Source organism: Dermacentor andersoni, chromosome 3, assembly GCF_023375885.2.
Source record: "Dermacentor andersoni chromosome 3, qqDerAnde1_hic_scaffold, whole genome shotgun sequence".
Lineage (NCBI taxonomy): Eukaryota > Metazoa > Arthropoda > Arachnida > Ixodida > Ixodidae > Dermacentor > Dermacentor andersoni.
Genome location: NC_092816.1, coordinates 101,109,154 through 101,125,320, shown reverse-complemented (window position 1 = coordinate 101,125,320; position 16,167 = coordinate 101,109,154). Strand labels below are relative to the sequence as shown.

At 44.1% G+C, this 16,167-nt stretch overlaps 1 protein-coding gene across 2 annotated transcripts in view; it reads left to right on the top strand.

The window, feature by feature from the left end:
• The first annotated feature begins 291 nt into the window (after positions 1-291).
• The window catches only part of LOC126541584 (uncharacterized protein F58A4.6-like), a 42,683-nt gene continuing 26,807 nt past the window's right edge, over positions 292-16,167 (top strand). The window contains exons 1-3 of one of the 2 annotated variants that reach the window (XM_050188422.3): positions 292-877; positions 3,117-3,231; positions 14,079-14,224. In XM_050188422.3, the coding sequence (XP_050044379.1) occupies positions 450-877; positions 3,117-3,231; positions 14,079-14,224 (689 nt within the window). In that variant the 5' untranslated portion in view covers positions 292-449. The remainder of the gene's footprint in view (positions 878-3,116; positions 3,232-14,078; positions 14,225-16,167) is intronic. The other variant, XM_050188414.3, reaches the window with a different exon arrangement.

The following is a 16,167-nucleotide window of genomic DNA, read 5'->3' as shown; positions in this document are numbered from 1 at the left end:
CCTTCACAGAGTCGAATGTCTCATGATTTTTGTTTTTCAGTACATCCCTTGTACGTTTTTATTATGTATATTCTATTCTTTGGGCACAGATACTGCAAACTAACACAGAATGGCCGATTTGTATCACATTTTACAATATTCTCATATATCTGACAAAACTTCTGCTAGCCATGGTTCCTCAATTACCAATGACACCGTTGTCGATGGTAAAGACACCGCAAGGTAAAAGCGTAAAAGCTCAAGAACAATATTTCCTGCGGAGTATGGGCCGAAAGAAATAGTAATGAGGCAACCTTGGCATAACAGCATAACGGCAATGGCGCCGTCCTTGTAGTCGCAGAAGATATGTAGCCGGCTTGTCTCCACGGTCGCGGACATCGCTGTGCGACCAGTATAGCAAAATTATGCCCTGTCAGCTTCTAGTCAACGTAGAAATTCATTTCTAGTCGATGATGGAAGAATCGAAAAGCCAAACCGGAATGCTCGAGCCGGGATGTGTCGAGTTGTCCCTCGCGTCGAGCGGCGATACGTACCTGGTTACTCGAGGTTCGGTTGGGGCTGTTCACACGCTGTCGCCCAGACTGGACGATGCGCTTCGATTGGGCGAAAACACTGCCGACTCCGTCGCATGTTCAGCGACTGGGACCAACCCCGATTCAGTCGTCAGGGCACAGATTTCGGCCGCAGTGGACGAGCGGCTGTTCTGGAGTATGATTGTTGAACTTTCTAGATCTCAAAATTATCGTACCCTTTGCCTTAACAAATTTCGGAGCAAATGCCAAAAGTGCCATTGCACGGAACGTTTGAGAAGTTACCCGCTGACTGTTAGTGTTGTTGTGCTACTTGTACCGTGGAACCCTGTGATGGACATGTCTTGGTGGGTACTTTTTATATAACTCAAGGAGCACTGTTTATTAGATTTCGTTTCTCTAGCGTACATTTAATTTAGGCTAGTGATGCATGTAAAGTGGTTGGCGCATGTAAAGGGGATAAACCTAAAAGCGGGCAATGCAGTCTGTGTTGGAGACCATTTTCTTAAACTTTCTTCGGTGACCTTGTTACAGTGCGATGTAGCCAGCGATTATTTTAGATTAATCAGAAACTCGCAATGTACATTGCCTCAAATATTGCCCTAGGTATGGTAAGATCAGTAGCATTCTATAGTCTTTCTTTTTTTTTTTCCCCTTTCTCCAACTAGAGCCGGCAAAACCAGCCGTCCGATTTCCTTCTCAACTTACTTGTTCGTTGCCAATTTTTTTCGAGGCTGATAAATATCTACTTAGTACTCATTGTTATTATGTTGATGAATGAATAAGGGTGGCACTGCATCAGCACAATTATTGCTTATTTGCCAGCATTTTGTTCGGAAAGCTTCACAATATCTATCGCTCAGAAGATTAAGGATGCATACAAAGTTGAAGCAATGGTGCATAGCATACCGTATATTTGCAGTTCATGTAATAGCCAGGAAGTCTATAAAAAGATAGTAGATGGAAGAACTGATTGGTGTGTATCAGAGTAGGCATCATACTTGTAAACATGATAGCTAAAGTAGACGATACAGTAAAATAACTTGTAGCTGAGCTAGTTGGTAATTAATCTTGGTAACAGCTTAATAGCACAAGAAAACACACTCACACACAGGCGTGTTCTGAACTCTCTCTCACACGTACACAAAACAGCCATTAAAGGCCTCACCTTTCACATGAGCACTTGGGAAATGAGGTTTCTTGGGTGTTTGTCAGCGTGTGTGTGTTTTCCTGTGCTCTTAAGCTGTTACCAAAATAAAATTCCTGCTGAATCAATTTCACAATGACTGATGAAGTTAATGCGATTAGCATTTAGCGACACATTGCATTGCTGAAGACACGTTTTTTTACTATCTGTTGTGGGGAAAGTAGGCTAAGAATGCTAATCGCATTATTACACCCACATACCACAGCACTGCCGCGGGCCACAGAGCCTACGCCTTTGGATCCCACAAAGAAACTTTCACTAAACGCAGCCTCCTAACTGCAGCCAGGTTTGTTCTCGCTGACACTGTAGAATCGGGGTTCAGCATATCTGGCTTTGATTGAACTACAGCGTGATTGTATAGGCGTATTTTTCAGGTTTCATTCTCAGCAGAAAAGTGTGCGTTCTCACTTTTATCTGTCAGACATGTAAATGGGCACCTGTGAAGTTTACTTGCAGCAAGTCGATAAAGATTAGAAATAAAAGAATCATAGGGATACTAAAGTGGGGTAAGAATTCTATCACATTAATGATGCAGTGTGTTTGTGTCTGTATTTTCAGCAATCCAGTAGCCATTTTCAAAGTATAGTTTATTGTAAAGGCATGGTAATGGTTTAACTGCAAGGGCAGCAAAGAAAATTTTTGCTGTTTACAAATAACAAGCAGCACAAAAAGCACTTCAAGTCCCCGCTTAAGTGCATAAGATGTGCACTTGTCTTCCCGACCAAGGAACATTAGTCTAATTTCCTAGAACAGCATATGCATACCTTCGTGAAAGGTTCCTGGTTTGGTTAAACTTACCAGAACATACGTGTATCTATATCAAGACAGACGGCGAAAGCCGGACTTGATAGCCAACCACGGTTGTCTTGGAGACACAAGAAGACCCGCATGCAGTCTTTAGCCACGCCTGGTCTAGGTCAAGCACTTGGTGTTTTTTCTTGTTTGTTTGTTTGTTTGTTTGTTTTGAGCCCTTTAGTATCATCATAAGATGGCCACTTATTTTCAATAAGCCACATCTGTTGACTCTCAGTTCAATGCATAATGGTTTTTGGCAGCCGACGGTTCAACACATGCTGCACATATATTTGGCTGTGTAACATGCTACACAGTGTGCTAAGAGTATTACATTCATTATGCAACAGTCTGTGAGATTGTCATTGACAGCTGTCAGCGGGATGTCCTCGGTTGCCTCATTTCCACAGTTACTGAAATATGGAGGAGTGCCTTATATCTCGTAATTGTTATGGCTCTCTGAAGGAAAAGCATTAGTGCTCCCATGGCTATTGGACAGTGACCATCTTCCTAAATAATTAGAATGAGACAAAGTCTCATGTTTCATTGATTATCTCTAACTGATCATTTGTGTGTTGTCTTTTCAGGGAAGCCAAGATCATCCATCTAGTGGTAGAACAGCTTGAACTAGAAAACACAATGGCTTGGTTGTCAACCCTTGGTGGAGCCTTCTCCGCACTTGGCGATTACTGCTCCCGATTTGTAAGTTTTGTTTTGCTTGTAACTGTACATTTTATTGCAGGCACAGTGACCTTTATAAGAGTAGCTCAGTACGTTCACCTGTCTTTTTTAAACAGGCACATGTCTCGTGCTCTGCATTTCAGTCATGCAAATGAATATGGACATTCTTTTAATCTTGATATGAGAGAGCTGGGAAAAGCTATTTGTTGTGGCTGGAAAAGATTCGACACGGATTTTACGTGCCGTTGTACCTTGATATAGCTGACATAGATGGAATGAAGCAAATCTAAATTGTTCATTGCTAACACTGAAATGTAACTGACATCTACTTATAGCAGGTATCGCATATAGTGAAGATACTTTCGGGCAGGATTTGACTTCGTTACTGTAAGGAAGTTAAACCATACTTACCATTTTAGTGTGCATGCAATGTTCTAGTATGGTGACAGAAAAAGGCAGCGCTCTCAACTGTAGCACAAAGCTCTTGTCCTGCCTGCAAAAGACAGTTCATTCTTATTGCATCCATTGTACACAGAAGTCTCAAAAGGCCCCGCACCAGGCCACATAACGAATTTCACTTGCACACAAGAATTTTTCATCATCATCATCATCAGCCTGGTTACGCCCACTGCAGGGCAAAGGCCTCTCCCATAGTTCTCCAACAACCCCGGTCATGTACTAATTGTGGCCATGTCGTCCTTGCAAACTTTTTTATCTCATCCGCCTACCTAACTTTCTGTTGCCCCCTGCTACGCTTCCCTTCCCTTGGAATCCAGTCCGTAACCCTTAATGTCCATCGGTTATCTTCCCACCTCATTACATGTCCTGCCCATGCCCATTTCTTTTTCTTGATTTCAGCTAAGATCTCATTAACTCGCGTTTGTTCCCTCACCCAATCTGCTCTTTTCTTATCCCTTAACGTTACGCCCATCATTCTTCTTTCCATAGCTCGCTGCGTCGTCCTCAATTTAAGTAGAACCCTATTCGTAATGCTCCAGGTTTCTGACCCGTAGGTGAGCACTGGTAAGACGCAGCTATTATACACTTTTCTCTTGAGGGATAATGGCAACCTGCTGTTCATGATCTGAGAATGCCTGCCAAATGCACCCCAGCCCATTCTTATTCTTCTGATTATTTCCGTCTCATGATCCGGATCCGCCGTCACTACCTGCCCTAAGTAGATGTATTCCCTTACCACTTCCAGTGCCTCGCTACCTATCGTAAAGTGCTGTTCTCTTCCGAGACTGCTAAACATTACTTTAGTTTTCTGCAGATTAATTTTTAGACCCACCCTTCTGCTTTGCCTCTCCAGGTCAGTGAGCATGCATTGCAGTTGGTCTCCTGAGTTACTAAGCAAGGCACTATCATCAGCGAATCGCAAGTTACTAAAGTATTCTTTATTAACTCTTATCCCCAATTCTTCCCAATCCAGGTCTCTGAATACCTCCTGTAAACACGCTGTGAATAGCATTGGAGAGATCGTATCTCCCTGCCTGACGCCTGTCGTTATTGGGATTTTGTTGCTTTCTTTATGGAGGACTACGGTGGATGTGGAGCCGCTATATATATCTTTCAGTATTTTTATATACGGCTCGTCTACACCCTGATTCCGTAACGTCTCCATGACTGCTGATGTTTCGACAGAATCAAGCGCTTTCTCGTAATCAATGAAAGCTATATATAAGGGTTGGTTATATTCCGCACATTTCTCTATCACCAGATTGATAGTGTGAATATGGTCTATTGTTGAGTAGCCTTTACGGAATCCTGCCTGGTCCTTTGGTTGACAGAAGTCTAAGGTGTTCCTGATTCTATTTGCGATTACCTTAGTAAATACTTTGTAGGCAACTGACAGTAAGCTGATCAGTCTATAATTTTTCAAGTCTTTGGCGTCCCCTTTCTTATGCATTAGGATTGTGTTAGCGTTCTTCCAAGATTTCGATATGCTCGAGGTCATGAGGCATTGTGTACACAGGGTGGCGAGTTTCTCTAGAACAATCTGCCCACCATCCTTCAACAAATCTGCTGTTACCTGATGCTCCCCAGCTGCCTTCCCCCTTTGCATAGCTCCCAAGGCTTTCTTTACTTCTTCCGGCATTACGTGTGGGATTTTGAATTCCTCTAGACTATTCTCTCTTCCATTATCGTCGTGGGTGCCACTGGTACTGTATAAATCTCTATAGAACTCCTCAGCCACTTGAACTATCTCAACCATATTAGTAATGATATTGCCGGCTTTGTCTCTTAACGCATACATCTAATTCTTGCCATTTCCTAGTTTCTTCTTCACTGCTTTTAGGCTTCCTCCGTTCCTGAGAGCATGTTCAATTCTATCCATATTATACTTCCTTATGTCAGCTGTCTTACGCTTGTTGATTAACTTCGAAAGTTCTGCCAGTTCTATTCTAGCTGTAGGGTTAGAGGCTTTCATACATTGACGTTTCTTGATCAGATCTTTCTTCTCCTTACTGGTATCCTGTCTAACGGAGTTACCACTGACTTCTATTGCACACTCCTTAATGATGCCCATAAGATTGTCATTCATTGCTTCAACACTAAGGTCCTCTTCCTGAGTTAAAGCTGAATACCTGTTCTGTAGCTTGATCTGGAATTCCTCTATTTTCCCTCTTACGGCTAACTCAATAATCGGGTTCTTATGTACCAGTTTCTTCCGTTCCCTCCTCAGGTCTAGGCTAATTCGAGTTCTTACCATCCTATGGTCACTGCAGCGCACCTTGCCGAGCATGTCCACATCTTGTGTGATGGCAGGGTTAGCGCAGAGTATGAGGTCTATTTCATTTCTAGTCTTGCCGTTCGGGCTCCTCCACGTCCACTTTCGCCTATCCCGCTTGCGGAAGAAGGTACTGATTATCCGCATATTATTCTGTTCCGCAAAGTGTACTAATAACTCTCCTCTGCTATTTCTAGTGCCTATGCCATATTCCCCCACTGCCTTGTCTCCAGCCTGCTTCTTGCCTACCTTGGCATTGAAGTCACCCATCAGTATAGTGTATTTTGTTTTCACTCTACCCATCGCCGATTCCACGTCTTCATAGAAGCTTTCGACTTCCTGGTCATCATGACTGGATGTAGGGGCGTAGACCTGTACAACCTTCATTTTGTACCTCTTATTAAGTTTCACAACAAGACCTGCCACCCTCTCGTTAATGCTGTCGAATTCCTGTATGTTACCAGCTATTTTCTTATTAATCAGGAATCCGACTCCTAGTTCTCGTCTCTCCGCTAAGCCCTGGTAGCACAGGACGTGCCCGCTTTTTAGCATTGTATATGCTTCTTTTGGCCTCCTAACTTGGTTTTCAACTTGGTTTATTAATAGCCGAGATAGAAATATTTCAGTGCCGCGAACCCATGATTTCAGGAGGCCACTGCCAAGAGAGGCACCCTCTCCACTCGCCCTGTCTAACGTCCACAACTGAAACTCCTTTCTGCATCCTCCTATACCGGAGCTCGAGGATTGCGTGACGCATACGTCGTGGGCCCCGCCTTCATTTTTTGTTTTCCTCCCTTTTTTTCTGCACGGCGCGCTTCTGCTGACAGTGTCAAGCGCAGGGTGTTGCGTTTGTCTCGTCTCACGCAGCACACGATTTTTGTGCGCTGTGCGCAAGAACACCTGACTGGCGGTATAAGTCAGTGTTACACGAACACTGAGGCAGACGCAAGCGGATCACAGAGCGTGATCGCGCTGGAACATGGCAGAAAATGACAGTTTCATTGTCGGCATGTGCAACTACATGATGTGGAAACAAGCAGATGAAAGCAAAGTGAAATAAGAACGCACATACATTCAGTTTGCGTGTTTTATTTTTTGTCTAAACTTTAATTCATCTATTGAAACAACAGGCTACACAAATAACAGATATTGTCTCAAATAATTCTTGAATTTACATGCCACTATGAGCGAGATCACAGCACCGCCATATACGTGGGAGCACTTGTGTGATCTGCATTGACTCTATGGTTGGCGCTTCTCCTAGCGGTGCCCGCTAGGAGAAGCGCAAATGGCATTCGGTTTGAAATTTAGGCCTTTCTGCAGCACTTAACAATGTAATACTGAGCAGACACAATTGTTGGCACGCATTGTATGCACGGCGCTTGTCAGCTCAAGATGGCCAGCCCTGGTGAGGGTCCCTTTAAAAACAGTAGTGGTGTGTGATGCATTCCACTTTCTACTCAGCTTAACAAATGAGAGGAAACTGCCTTTCCTTCAAATGGGATCACTTCTGTTCTGAACACAGCGTCGTAGTAAGCAGGGGTAAATTGAAGCGGTGCAACGGAGTGAATACAGAAATCGTACATAACAGGACTGCTGTCGTTCCATCATGCTGCTTCACTTTACCTTCGACGTGAACTAACTTGCCCAAATCATGTCGTACCAGAGTGTGTCCCAGCAGCTGTTGTTTTGACATTGCCTTGAGGGGCCATGACAAGTTTGTCCAACTATTCTGAGTTTAATGTTTTAACTGACAGTAAGGTGACCAGTACGGTTAAACAAACAAAAAAACCGGGCTGTACACATTCTAACGCGAGGTTTTAATTTAGATCACTGCCTCTAAGCCCCTCACACCAACCGTGACCAGAATTTTGTAGTGGCTTGTGTGACATCCATAAGTGTGGGGCTGCTGCGGGGTTGAGTGCATCAAAACATTCCAAAAACATGCACGTGCCACATCCAGAATTCCCGCCGCTGTGTGAGTGTTCGAGCAGAAACCATCCTATGCAATGCCTTCGCCTGGAAGTGAGTTGCAGCTCCTGGATTCTTCCGACAGCACATGGTACCCACGATCGTTTCACTCGCTTGTTCAAAACCAGCCGAGACGCACGTACGAAAGCAAAACCTCCTGTATACCACGTGCATAGGTGGTATACAAAACATGGTGACTTTGCAATACACAAAAGCATGGCCTTCAACGTAAGCTCTTGTTACTCTGAGAGAGCCATCATTGGGGCTCATCCCTTGGTCTTCCATCTCTGCCTGTGCAGTGCAGGGTCAACCGTCGTTCTCTTTTCCAGAAGCTGCAATTGCCCGGATATTCATACTGCACTTTTCCTTTCTCCAAATCATACTCCCAGCCATCTTTTCAATTGTTATAGTTTGCGGCGACTTCATGGATCAACAAAATCTTTTGATCAGTCCTTCTTAGCAAACACTATTGACAGAAGGAATTGACTGCCTGAGTCTGTTGTCAATGAGCAAAGCCCCACAAAGTCCAAGGACATGTTTACAGCCTATTTCATTCCATAATTGTTGTGTGCAAGCCTGCTCCTTGCTTTGCAGCTTGTTTTATGCACCAATATTTTTTTATCCATCGCTATATACAGTGGAATCTCGATAATCGAAAATCACTTAAACGAAACTGCCTCTTAAACGGAATGCCATCCTCATGGCTGGTTTGTTTTGTATTGATGCAATTGTATTCAGCTTTGTCTCTCAGTAAATGGAACTCCTGATGAACGGAACCAATTTTCCTGGTCCCTCTAGGTTCCATTTAAGTCGAGTCCACTGTATTATATTTGATACAATGTTATGGTACATTGTGGTATAGTATTGTAGTTTATTACGACATGCAGTCAACTTCCTTTAATTTTACCCTGACAGGACCGATAAACTGGTCGAATTATTCGGTGGGTCGAATGAAACAAAAGACAAAAAAGCAAAAAAAAAACACCGGAACACGCCGTTAATTCACTTGGTCGTAGTTCTCTTTAATATTACCTTCGCCACAACACAGCCCTGTTATGCGGTAAAGCATACCAAGCGGGAGAAAGGTGCCATTGTTACTGAACCTATCACGTGTTCCTTAATTTGCACATGCACCATCTCTAGTCACAGTACGAGCACTGTGACACCTAATAACTTTGCTAGCAGGCAATGCGAGTTTTAGATGGACCCCTGCTCTTTTGTTGGCCTTAAACGTGCCCTCGACTGAGTTTCTCATCTTACTGCCTTCCTTATCACTAGCTTTCTCAAGACACAGATGGCTTTTCTTCACTCCTCACTGCACAGCCTCACAGCACAGCGCTTGTGCGCACGTATAATTAAGGAGTGCATACCAGGCCCCATTGGCAGTCTCAAACGAGGGCTCGAATTGGCACAGAAACATCAGGAACAGCTCTGAATGGCTGACATCATGCGTCTAGGTGCTCTCACTGTGGCACATACACGTGTGTGCCATTAAGGAACACATTCTGTGTCCCGTGACAGGTTCCGATATGCTTTATCACATAACACGCTGTATTGCGGCACAGCTGACCAGTCAAGTTCGAATTATCCAGCAGAGGCTATCTTGAGATCGGAATAACGAAAGTTTGGGCCCATAGAAATGTATGGGCACCTACCGAGGCCTTAAATTGGGGTCGAATTCCCTGAAAAGTCTAATTAACCAGAGTCGAAATATTGGAAGTCCGCTGTATTATATCTTAGTAGTATTATGTGCAATAATATGGACATTACAATGGGTCTTGAAGGGTAAATAAGTCATTATTATGATGATTTGGACACTACCTATTGCCCACACGAAACGCACTTCATTTTGTCGCTCATTACTGCTGCCAGATCGCTGTATGATTTAACTGCGATATAATATAATTGCAGATACAAATTTCCTACTGCACCAAAAGAACTTTAAGGGTCCCTGAAATGGTTTGGCAAATTTTGTAAATGCATAGGGTACAGCTACTGTAAAACATCCACATCACAGTTTTAGTGAAGCGTCTCATATTGAGGGAGCTACGGACGATTACAAGTTACCCTCCTCCCTAAACATGCCTTTCCTCCTCAACTTGTTCTCCAAGCCATTGCGGCTAAGCTCCATTTTCACTGGCGCCATGATGGGAAATTGCAACGTCTGCTTCCAGTTGTCTTGAAGCCAGCACATGAAGCTTCTCCAACCTCTCTGCTAGCCGCTTGGCTGTCAATCTCCAGCAAGAGCTATTCAAGCAGCATGCATTGTGAGCGTTCGGCCACAGCGCCGATCGTGTCTGGCATTCTGGTAAATGCAGGCGAGCTGGGTGTTTCGACGGGTGGGCGTAGGTGTAAACTTGAGCGGCCTGCATGGTGCAGCCACTTAGTGGCACAGAGCTCAACTGACCAAGCAGAGAGCTAATATTGCTGTAACCAAGTGTAAAGCATTTTAAACATTTAAAAAACTGATGTGTTCGCCATTATGCTGTGGCCAAAACTTCACGACTGCAGCAAAGTAGAATACACTTGGTTACTTCTATATTAGCTCTGTGTTGGTCAGGTTGAGCTCTGCACCACTAGGTGGATGCACCCTGCAGGCCACTCGCGTTTGTGCCTTCGCCCATCTGGCAAAATGCCCAGTCGGCCTGCATTTACTGGAATACCAGACACGCTCTTGGGGTAGTAATTCTCCGGCGTAAAGTGACGGCCGCAAATGCATAGATCCTGGCACTGATCGAGTACCGACAGCCTGATGTGCTGCAGCCACTCTGCTTGCCTGTTGCCTTGCAGAGGGACACAATGTCGCAACTTGACATGTTGCCAATTACTAGATTTGGAGCCAGCAATGAAACAAGGGCAAGTCATGGTCCTCGCAGAAAGAAACCTCGAGACCAACACTGACCGTGCAACTTGTGTCAGCACGGAGCATGTTGTAACACAAGCAGAGGACACTTGCTGTGTGCCAGAAGTGCTTCAGTGTAGGGACAAATTGTCATTGTGTATTCTGTTTCTGTTACTTCTTTATAGAAACAAGTTGACCATAAAGTTGGAAAAATTATTGATGACGCAACGTGGTCAACCATTCAGATAGCTTGCGCAATAGATGTCACGCATTTCCCACTATGTAGATGATAGAAAACTCAGTGAGTGGCGTAGGCTGCAATCGATAGCGATGCACATCTTTAAAACCTTATAATAGATCACACGCTTTACATAAAGCGCTTAAATGTGTCACTTAATGATCATAAGAACTTACCCTAATGACTCAGTACCCTTGTACAACATCGTCAAAATCAGTTCAGGGTGCTTTCGAATTCTGCCAACTTTCTGTGGGAAGCTTACAGTCTGAAATGCAATACACATTTCAGACTAAATTTCTTGAAACGTGAGGACTCATTGTTGTTTTCTTTGTCTTCATGTTTTGCTGGTACTGTTAATCTGCTACCTGAGTCACATGTTAAAACAAGTACAATGCCTTTCAAGGAATATATTGCCAAAGGTATTGTTAAAAAGGGCCTCATATGACGAATATAATGAGAATGCAATGTTTACTTTCTCCCTCAACTCATCTGTTCCCCTCGGCTGGGGCAGAACCTATAGCAACGCCTCGCTCCTTTCTTTCTTTGTCTTCCCACTGTACACACAAGGTAGCATTTTGAGGTGGTCCACTGATAAAGCTGCTCATGAGCGACAAAAGAGCCGGGGCAGGACAGGCACGAGGCATTAAACCGCTGTGACTTCCCCATTTCATAGAAAATCTGGAAGGGCTTGCATTCTTGCTTGAACTCGTGTGTGCAGTTTATTTGTGGGCAAAAATGACTGCTAAGTGGTTGGTGTCCATGGGCAGCTGCCACCTGACATCAGCTGGCAGTTCAACAAATGACGTTGTAGGGCCCTTTCTTTGAAAAGAATGGGAGGCTATCTTGACGTCCCTCCATCTGAGCTCTGTATGCTGAGTACCACTACAAAACTTGACCAAGACATTCACAGCTCCGTGCTCTAACCACAGATTGTGTTTACTCACCCTAATCATGAGCGAGCTGAGAGCCCCTTTAAAGGGCGGCTCACCATGTTTGGGGATTGCAAGCATACACGCAAGGTTTGTAGAGCACACACTGATGATTGTGTCTGCAAAGTATGGAACCATTACATGGTACTACAACAGCTGAAATTCCAAACAAAAGTTTATGCACCCTTCCTCTCAAAGGAGCCCTGATTCTTGCTGAAGAATCAGAGTTGCGGCACACAAACGCGTCAGCGTCAGATGCACTGTCTGCAACTTCACCAATTATGGCACGTGACTTTGGTAAATCGTCCAACTCAGAATGTGCAACACTGCCACTGAAAGTGTGCAGAGCAGCAAAAAAAGGAAAAGAAGAAGAAAGAAAAGGAGGTTGGGCTCGTGACATAAAGCATTTACTGCCCATGTTTGCCGTGATCATGGCCGTTTTGCTAAACTAGGAAACATACAGAAGGGAGAGTGATAGCCTGAAAAGTGCTTGCCTGAACATGTGTGTGGCCATTGCTCCAGTGTAGCATTGCTTTGCTTCAGTGTATGGAATTTCGCTGACCTTGGGTCGAGACAGGTATAAAAGGGCTCTCCTTACTACTGTCTCATTCGTATTCAGTTTGAACCAGAACCAACCAGCCCAGCTTGTTACTCCTCCTATTTGCACAGGTGTAGTATTTGGTAGTCTGCATTGCTTGATGAATAGTTTCGGTACAGCACCTGCCTCTTTGCTCCAAAATTAACTGGGACTGTACGGTTCCTTTAGCCATAGTATACCAAGACAGCTCATTTCTTATTAGCGGAAAGAAGTGGCAGTGCGATCAGTGTTCCATCAGTGCCATCAGTGTTCAGTCCAGTGTTCCTGGAGGATTTGCATGCATGCCGTGGAAGCAATGGGATTTGAAGCTTCTTACTCTGTGCTGGCAACGGATGATGGCAACTGTCGTCACTCAGGAAATGTACTTTCGTGCTGGCCTAAAACAAGCAAAGCGCTGCGCTTGATTTTGGTATCAAACGTGCTACCATATGCCGCAATCTGTGTAGTAGACTTGAGCGTGAACAAACTAACAGATTAGCCAGTAAGAGCATAACATTCTATGTGCTTGAGCGATGAAACTTGGTGTGTTCAGAAAATGTAACACCACATTGGATGCCTGGAGCCAGCACAGCTGAATTGAAAGCAGTCAGGAAAAAAATTAAAAATGCATGAAGATGAAAAATTCAAATGTATTTTCAACACTCCTTTATTATACAGTGACGAGGAGCTGAAGTACAATTGCACGAGAGTTTGGCCTAGGCATTTTTCATAAAAAGATGCAGTGAGCAATGTGTCAGCTTTTCTCTGTAACCTTCTGTCAGAATGAATATGAATTTCTGAGCTGCCATCTTTAAATGTGCCCTAATGGCACTGCATATTAAGTGGCTTGTGGATGTCCCCACTAAATATGTGCACGTTGCCTAAATAAAAACATTGGTTGAAGAGTGTAGTGCTCTGTCCTGTCACCTCCTTCTTTTATTCTGAATTTTTTTTCCTACTTCATGTATGTTCACCAACTAGACCAGCAAAGCATTCTGCTAGACTATGGCATAAGGGTCAGCAATACATACCTGCCAACTCTCCAGAATTTTCTGTAAGGTACATGAATTCAGGCTTGTTTTACAAAAGTTATGTGAAATTTTACAAAATAAGTTTTCTCTCAGAAGCAGCCTCACTCGCCAGTCCCTGAGCCTTTTGTTTAAAGTTGGAAGTTTCACCTTTGGTGAAAGCATGCAAGAAAGGTACTTCTTTCGAGCAAGTATATAGAGACAAGTTCCTCAAGCTGGCAGAATTAAGAACAACAAGTCACTGAAAAAAAATCACTATGGTCAGAAAATAATGTGTTGTGTGTCAGTATTTGCCGTTCCAAGTTTTCTCTTGCTTGTGTGCTGCATCCAAAGGTAGATCGTCATTAATAGAGTGCGTATGTATCCCTCAAAAGTGATGCGCTCGTGGCAAGCTTTTAAAAAATGCATGATATTGCCTCCTTTGTGTCCTGTTCGTGGATTTTACAAATTCTAAAGTTCACTGGTTGGCAATGGCATTTATATATTTTGAAGTTTGAACGAATGACTTTTGTACATTGGTACTGTGTTCCACTGACTGCGACTCTGGTGCAGGCTGAGGCGGCGGGGCTGGTGTCGGTGAAGCAGCTGAAGCTGGCTCTGCGCTTTGGTGACCCGGTGACCATGTGCCGGTGTCACATCTACTTGGCGATGAGCTTGCTGCAGAGGGGCTACTTCCGCTCCTGCCGCAGGATACTCAGGTGAGGCTTGGGAGAACCCGTCATAGAAGGGTTCACGGGATGAAGCAGCCAGCTGTGCAAGCACACCTAGGGCGGTATTCTTGGGCCATCATCTTCGGGGACGCGATTCCTTCTACGAAATTTCGTGTGACTCGGCACGAGCTCTCAATCTTCACACAGTGCCAGGAACACTGTCGACTGCATGATTCGACATGTCTGGTACGACTGTGTAGTCCTCTTCTGTGGCATTGCTTATCATTGCTTTTTTTCTCAAGCTGTTTGTTGCGCATTGCCAGCGAAGCTTCTGTGGAAATGCCTATTATGCTCCAGGTTCAGTTGATTGGCCTTCATTAATAGCTGTTCCTAGAATTTCATCCTTACGTTGTGCTGCCTTTCTTGTCATATCATATTGCTTCCTTCCGTAGCAGCATTGCAGTAGTTGCGGCCTCTGTATTTGTCATTGTGGTAGAGACCTGCAGGCTTGATCTGTGCAGATTGGCATTCATGATGCCCTACATCTGTGGCGCCTGCCGACATAGCCGGAATAGACGTGGCTTTTGTTTGAGCCCACTGCCTCTTTGTCCATACTCCACTTCTTCCAAGACCCCATAGCTTGGTGACCCTGAACTTCCTTTTTTTTTCTTTGCATGATGTGACCCACCTTCTTTTTAGTTGCACCACATCGCTGAAACTATGAATCATTATGCTATACAAAGGATGTGCTTGCCCTCACTGTGGATGTCGGCTGCTACTCTTGCTCAACTTGATAACCGGCCATTGTCACAATTATTCTGGGCTCTCATCAGGACTGTAAACCTTGTTTTGGAGCTGTCTGCCCTTACTACACTCCTTAAAAAGCATGAGTCTGGAATCCAAGCTTTGTGTAGTCATACTCAATGTCTGCTTTGTCTGTTGCCTTGGTACATTTGTCACTGCCGTATTTACTTGCATAATGATTGCACTCGCATAATGATCGCACCCGTGAATATTGTCCTCAAAATTCAATTTCTTTTTCTTTACCACGTAATGATCGCACCCCGAATTTGCCGCAGAAAAAAGTCGTCTGCCAAGTCTAGGTAATGGTGATCGCACTTACCATCTGTGGAATGCTGTCGAATGCTACGCAGACAACTCAAGACATAACAAGCGATCTGCACCCACCAAACAGATTCTTAAGCAGATGCCCCATTTCATTCTTTTCATCACTTTCCGCACTTCCACGAAAAAAAAAAGCTACAACGAAACTTGCCTTGGCTTTATTATTCGTAGGCTTTGTAACGGTTGTGGTCATAACAACAACAACAAAAAAGGCACCTTTCGATTCGTCTCGTCTGCACTCGTGGGCACGAAAAAAATTGGAGCAGCAACGATAGTAGCCACGTTTACACTATTGTACCCTATTCATATGGCGACGCTTGTAACATAGCTAAGGTATTCGCCCACTCTTAGCTGAAACGTGCAGTATTAGGATAGTAGTGAGGACAAATGCCTCAATTTTCGCAGCATGCCTGCCACGTGTTTCTATGTCACTGGCAGCTAAGCATGCCTATCTCTGTTTCTGTCCCCTTAAAGGGGACATGGCTACGTTATTGCCGCAAACTTGCCGATATTAACAATATTATTCATTACTGATATGGAAGAAACTGTTTCAATGCATGTAATGTACTCGCGAGACGAAACAAATTTAGTTTGCCTTGCTCCGCTGGTCGCCATTTTTGTTTTGGTGGCCCGCACTGTTATAGCGGCAGCCGCCTGCTTGTTGACCTGTTGTCATCCCGCAGCAAACGCGGGATGAACAGTTTTATTCTTCTTTTCCCGGAAAATTTAAACGCATAATGATCGCACCCCTGAATTTGCATACATTTTTTTGACAAGAAAGTACAATCATTATGCGAGGAAATACGGTAAATATGCTGCTCATTTAATGGTGATCGCCGTTCTGCCAGTCACAGCCGAATTTTTAT